This window comes from Haplochromis burtoni, unplaced genomic scaffold (genome assembly GCF_018398535.1).
Source record: "Haplochromis burtoni strain Fernald_Lab_line unplaced genomic scaffold, NCSU_Asbu1 Contig_577, whole genome shotgun sequence".
Classification (NCBI taxonomy): Eukaryota; Metazoa; Chordata; class Actinopteri; order Cichliformes; family Cichlidae; genus Haplochromis; species Haplochromis burtoni.
The window spans coordinates 88,545-95,506 of NW_024582938.1; the positions used below are offsets into that span (position 1 = coordinate 88,545).

A 6,962-nucleotide genomic window follows, 5' to 3' on the forward strand; every position below is an offset into this window, starting at 1 on the left:
GCAGCTATGCAGATGACACACAAATATATATCACAATGTCACCAGGAGACCGAGGCCCTGGTGACATTGACTGTCACAAACTAGCTGTGTGGAGGTGGATGAGGACCCAAACACAAAACTCACGGAGACAGGAGCTGAACTCAAAATAACTGTTTTATTTCAGGCTTCACAAAGAAACAGAACTAAACTGGCAAAACTAAACTAAGGACCGAGGGAACACAGAAAGGCACACAGGTTCGGGGAGGAGACATTGACAGGGCAACACTGAACTGAGGGAGAAATGCACATAAATACCAAAACAAACCAAACAAAACACAAGGAGCAAGAGTCCAAAACTGAGCCCAGAAATACACAAAAACAGTGAAAAACAAAAACAGCTCGAATGCAGGGAAGCAGTGTCCATAGAGAACAGAAGGTCGACACCACAAAAGTTCAGTTCAGCTGTTCCGGGTGCTGGCCACGTGAAAAGTGGCAGTGGCGGCAGAGCGGGTCCGGAGGCCAGCCGCGTGGAAGACGGCGGCGGCTCTCAAGCGTCGGGTGTACTGGTTGAGGCTTGGTGGGCACAGAACCAGGAAAGGCAGGACCAAGCGAGGCAGGACCAGATGGAGGCAGGACCGGACGGAGGCGTCTTACACCCTCCAGCAGAGACGAGGAGGTGCTGGCCGGGCTGACCCGAGCCGCCAGCAGAGACGAGGAGGTGCTGGCGCAGTTCTCTTGAACCCCCAGCAGAGACGAGGAGCGGCTGGAGCGTTTCTCCTGAACCCCCAGAGGAGACGAGGAGACGAGGAGCGGCTGGAGAGGTTCTCCTGAACCCCCAGAGGAGACGAGGAGCGGCTGGAGCGGTTCTCCTGAACCCCGAGCGGAGACGTGGAGTGGCTGGAGCGGTTCTCCTGAACCCCCAGAGGAGACGAGGAGCGGCTGGAGAGGTTCTCCTGAACCCCCAGCGAGAACAGATGCAGAGCAAGCAGGTGCGGAGACCTCTGGCTCAGCGGACGCTAACTGTAGCTGCACAGGGCACGCAGCTGGCTTGAGACGCAACTGTTGGGGCTGTGCAGTGCAAACAGTCTGTCCAAGCTTTATCAGCACAACGCTGTCCTCAACTGGCTGAGGCTGGGTGTCCATCAACCCCACCCGAGGAGCAGGTACGGGTGCAGGGATGAACGGAGCCCCTGCCAGGCTGGGGACAGAAGCAGGGACCAGCTGGACCTCAGCCACCCTCACCTGAGGAACTGATACGGGTGCATGGGAAAGCTGGGCCCGTGCTGCCCTGGGAACAGGTACTGGAGTTGGAGAGGTGAGCTCAGGAGCAGTAACGGACACTGGGAAAACCAAGTTAGTGGAGCCAAACACAGTTTTAGCAAACAAAGACTTATGGCGGACTGGTTTTAGCAACTCTGCTGTACTTAAGTTGCTCACGTTAGAATTAGCAGTTTTTAAAACAGTGATTGTACAAATGGATCCAGGCTTAGCAAACTCGGAGTCTGTAATTCTTGGCTCAGAAGGAGCAGTTACAGAGATAGGAGCATTTTCATAGACTGTTTCGAAATATGCAGGCTGGGGAGCAACACAGTCCAGGAGTGAAGAAACACCATCCACAGTCTCATACTCAGCAGGTACAGGGGTAGGGGAGTTAACACAGGTGGTGTCTGGAGTAACTGGGTGCAAAACTAACTCTGGAATATTCAATCTGAGCTCCCCTATCAGTTTACTCATGACGGACGGTAACTTGTTTCCCTTAACAACCGTGATTGAATGCACAGTCTTAGTGTTTTCAAAACCGCGGCCCAATCGAGTCCCATAAAAGGCAGACTCGCGCTCCCGGGCATGCCGAGCCTCCTGCCTTCTCTTCTCGTTAGGAAAGGTGGAGTCTGCACGCTGCCGATTCCATAGGGAGTTTGCTGGGTCCATGACTGGTTACGTCGTACTGTCACTAACTAGCTGTGTGGAGGCAGATGAGGACCCAAACGCAAAACTCACAGCGACAGGAGCTGAACTCAAAACAACTGCTTTATTGCAGGCTTTACAAAGAAACAGAACTAAACTGGCAAAACTAAACTAAGGCCCGAGGGAACACAGAAAGGCACACAGGTTCGGGGAGGAGACATTGACGACACAACACTGAACTGAGGGAGACATGCACATAAATACACAGAGGGTTAACGAGGGAAGTGGGAGCACACGGAAACACAGCTGACACAGATAATCATAACGAGACACGGCAGGAGTCAACACTGACGGAGACTGTCAAAGTAAAACAGGAAGTACACAGAGGTGCAGACAGGAGGAGAGAGAGCAGGGAGAGCACGACATAGCGGGCTGGGGAAACATGGAATAAACCACATCAGTCCAGCTCTGAGGTCTTTACACTGGCTGCCTGTCCGTCAGAGGATAGACTTTAAAGTTCTGATGCTGGTCTATAAAGCTCTGAATGGTTTAGTGACCCATTATGAACCTTTCAGATCCCTCAGGTCATCTGGATCCGGTTTTTTATCAGTTCCCAGAGTCAGAACCAGACATGGAGAAGCTGCATTCAGCTTTTATGCTCCTTATATCTGGAACAAACTCCCAGAAAGCCTCAGATCAGCTGAAACACTCAGTTTATTTAAATCCAGGTTGAAGACTCACCTGTTCTCAGCTGCATTTGAATAAAGCACCAAATCCACACTTTTAAGCTTAAATTTCAAAACTTACATTTTAACTACTGATTTTATCTACTGTTCCTTTTTTTCCATTCTAAATCATCCATCCATCCATCCATCATCCATTCGCTTACCGCTTATCCTTTTCAGGGTCGCGGGGGGCTGCTGGAGCCTATCCCAGCTGTCATAGGGCGAGAGGCGGGTACACCCTGGACAGGTCGCCAGTCTGTCGCAGGGCTAACACACAAGGACAGACAACCATTCACACTCACATTCACTTGTTACATCCTTTGCAGGAGGTCTCTGCTCTCCAGGAGTTCACTATGCAGGTGGGGGAGAAATCTAGCAGAGGTGGGTGTCTATTGTCTTATGTAGTATGGAGTTGATTGAATGCTGGTGTGGTTGTAGTTTCCTCTGCGGTGGGGTCGGGTGGGCCACCCCGGGCTCTGTGGGGCTTGGCGGTGCTGCTACTGTGGGCCCCGGTCCGGATGGGCCCAGGCCCTCTGCCCTTGATGGATTCCAGGGAATTGGGGTGCCTACTGGAGTCAGCGGGGGAGCTGGCCCCAGGGAGCGGGCACTTTGCCCCCACCCCCCCTCGGTGATCACAATGGCGGACACAGGAAAAAAGGTTCCGCTGGTCCCTGAGAGCCTTTTGAAAAGGCGAAAGGCCTGGGTGACCAGGGCTGAGAAGTACCACAATGAAAACAGGCAGATATACAGGCGTGAGATATGAATGGGCCATATGGCTCGCAAAGTGGGAATCTTCTATGTGCCAGCTGAGCCCAAACTGGCCTTTGTCGTGAGAGGCATCAGTGGTGTGAGCCCCAAGGTCTGTACCAGATCTAAAATGGTGTCTTTGTCAAGCTGAACAAGGCTTCAATCAACATGCTCAGAATTGCAGAGCCTCACATTGCTTGGGGAAGTCTGTGCGCGAGCTCGTCCACAAACGTGGCTACAGCAAGATCAGGAAACAGCACATTGCCCTCACAGACAACGCTGTCTGTCTTGTCTGTGAGGGCTGCTGCTGGAGGACCAGGGTTTGGTGTTCCTTCCCTCACCATCCCCAACTGCCTCCCTCTTCCTGCTCCATCACACCCCCACACATGCAGGACCTTGAGGTACAGGTTTGTCACTGAGGTGCAGGGTCGGCATTCCTCCTCTGTCCCCTTCTGGCCACCTGTGCCTCAACTTAGCCATCCCCATTACTCAAACTCTCAAGACACATACATATAGGGCCTTGGAGTTGAGCACACTAAACAGCGTCCAGAGGACAATCTGTGTATTTAACCTCACCTCTGGACCCACTTTTAAATGCATGTAGACATTGAGGGTTTTCGGGAGGCGCTGTGCTGACACCTGCTACTCTTTAGCAGAAAGCACCATGCCCTCCATCACGCAGCAGCACCACCACATCTGAACGGGCAGAGGAAAGGATGGGGTCTTCCCACCTCCGTTCTCTGTTTGCCATTGGGGGGAGGGGGCCAGGATGAGGAGTTGGCCGTCTGGTTGGGGATGCGGGCCCTCCCTGCTGCTGCAGGACCAGGGTCGGTCTGCTTGTCTCCAACCCAAGGGAAAGGGGCAGCATCTCCTGGGTCTGGGGGTTGATCCCCCCCCCCCTGGGCGCGATGGTACCTGGACCCCGGGTATAGAGTATGTTTGGGGAGTGTGAGTGTGTGTACAGTGTCCATTTCTGTGTGTCTCCATGATGGGCGAGTGCTGGATATTTGTATATGTGTGCATGAGGTGGGAATGCATGTCTGTGTCTGTGTATCAGGTCAGTCTTAGACTGCATCTCTTTGGGAACATCTCAGGCACCCCCCCAGGTGTGGGGGCCTATTTCCCCCCACCACACTCCCTGCCAGTGGCTGATGCCTTCAACTGTCGGTGCATTGGTGGCTCTCGGTGTCCGGGGCTGGTCGCTCAGGTGCTCACTCCTGGTGGCTGCTTGGTGGGGCCTGGCTTGGCACCCCCCCTTGAACCTCAGGCTTCTGGGTCTGGAGCTCGTTCCACTCTGGCCCAGCTGGCTGCCAGCAGAGCCTGCGGGCACGTCACCGCCTGTGGGCACGTTGCTGCAGCCGCCTGCACTTTTGCACTTCTGCACTGTGGCTGCTGGGTGATCCCGATCTGGGGCTCTCCTTAACTCTTTTTTAGGTGGGTGGTGTGGCTGCCCCTTCGGTGGTCCTCCGTGGGCTCTCGAGCTCTGGGGACCCCTAGATGTCTGGAGCCTGGATCTCCTGCATGCCTGCTTCATTTCTTGGGAGGCAGGGCTATGGCTCCCCACAAAGCAGGCTCATGTTCCAAATAGATGTTGAAGAGGTTGTTAAGACTCTGTGACCCATCATCCATGTTTGCTGAAGCTGTTCAAATTTAGCTGCATTACTGGGTGTAGTTTAGTCAAAAGTGAGGTGTAATTGAAGATATTTAACAGGATATTTTTCAATGAGCCAACGTAAGTGTTTAATTTCTATGACAAATGGATTAGTGTTTGTGTTTACCATGTTTCACTCTTAACAGTACAGACTTGAAATTCACTTGCTGAATTTCAGGGAAAAAAATATCCATATATTTGACATATTTCATTGTTATCCCAGAATTATCTTGTTGTAATATCAGGATCTTTGTCAGTCATTAACTGCTCCCATAAACAGTTGTGCTGTTAACAGCCATCACTTGACCCGGCTGTGTTACCTAATTATATGTAGCGAGTAAAAGCCACCGAGTAACCGCTAAGGGCCTCTATACTACTTGTGCAAACTTTCAGGCCCAAAGCTCTTACAGGAACAAGCCCAGAATAAACGGGACAAGAGGGTCAATATCAGTCAGATACGTTAAAATTTATTATTTTAAAATAACACAAAGTGTTTGCAAAAGGCCTAAAACATCAAAATGGGAAAGGTCACTAACGACCACAAGATAGTCTTATTGGTGCAACCTGCAAGCAATGCAGCCATCACCTGTGGGCTTGCTCTACCCTGGTGGTCCCAGATGCTCGTTGCTTTAAAAGAAACAAATCCACCCCAAATAAATACGAGCCCAACAGAACACTTATTGCATGCACTAAGTGTTTTCGTTCAGGCAATAATCGGTGGCACTAAAATCACTCTTAATAAAACTTATTCACCGCAAATCCACACGGAGCACCTCTAAAAAGACCTACTTCCCCTAAGGTAAGAGCCCAGCTCTGGGATTGCACATTGCCCGACTAATATTGCACCAGCCCAGTAGAAATAAAAACAAACCCGGCATAAAAAACTGTTTTAAAAGGTAACCCTACTAAAACCAAAAACACAACAAAAAGGAGGAGGAAAAAACAGTGACAAATTCACATGTGCAGCCTGCCCTCCAGCAGACAACTGTATTTGCTGCACACCTGTCTTATCTTGGCTTATCTTCTAAAATCACTACTCGAACCTCTGCTGTAGAGGTTTAAAACAACTGTTTGTGTAGAAGACAATTAAAACTTCTCAGGCTCTTCACCTACTCACACAACCATTGTTTACAGCTGCTTGTCAGTGCAAATGAAGAGCACCTGCTGCTACTTCCTCTTTTATACCCTCCATCCTCCCTGGGTCCTAAAGCCTTCCCCATTACATATAGACCACCTTCAGAGTTTTTCCTTCTCTCCCCCCTTTTCGCTTATCATGTCTGTACGTCACTCTGTATTTAATTATTAGTTACTTTTCATCTCTGGCTCTCTTGCAGAGCAAGTCCTTTGTCCTGTCTCCCTCCCCTGATCCCCAAGTGGTCACAGCCTTCCTGAGGTCTGCTCAAAGTTTTTTCCTGTTAAAGGAAGTTTTTCCCACAAATGTTGCCAAGAGCTTGTTCATATAGAGTAGCCTGCTTGTTGGTGTTTTCTCTGTATTAGTGTAGGACTTTTACCTTAACATTTAAAGTGCTTTGAGGCGACTGTTGTTATGATTTGGCACTATGTAAATAAAACTGATTTGAACTGAACTGAAATGAACAATAAATACAAACCTGGCAAAAAAGCATTTCTTTAATACACTTTGTATAAAATATTAGCCCGTTTCTTTGATCTGTTTCATATAGATAAACAAAACATTATCACCAAAGGGTGCTCTAAATATCCAACACTCTAAGCTAAGCTAAGCTCCTCTTTATTGATGATCATCTGTAAAATTGAGAGTTTGACCACAGTGTCCAATGTGGTCAAAAGAACAATACTGCCATAAACTTGCCAAGTTATTGCTACCACTGTGAGCCCAGGACACACACACAAAAGAGATTCTTAATGTTCTGCATCACTTCACTCAGCACTTGGCCTTCATGCATCTTTAAACTCCACCCCACACACACACACAC

The 6,962-nt window shown here is 49.8% G+C and overlaps 1 protein-coding gene and 1 pseudogene across 11 annotated transcripts in view; both read left to right on the plus strand.

Annotated features, from left to right (window-relative positions):
* The window catches only part of LOC102306604 (RNA binding protein fox-1 homolog 3), a 131,313-nt gene that overhangs the window by 29,190 nt on the left and 95,161 nt on the right, over positions 1–6,962 (plus strand). Inside the window, exon 1 of one of the 11 annotated variants that reach the window (XM_042214506.1) lies at positions 2,850–2,968. The exons of the other annotated variants lie outside the window; for them this stretch is intronic. Within the exon in view, the coding sequence (XP_042070440.1) occupies positions 2,963–2,968 (6 nt within the window). The 5' untranslated portion in view covers positions 2,850–2,962. Of the gene's footprint in view, positions 1–2,849; positions 2,969–6,962 lie in introns of those variants that run through there. 11 annotated transcript variants of the gene reach the window in all.
* LOC121812406 lies at positions 2,967–4,454 on the plus strand (annotated as a pseudogene).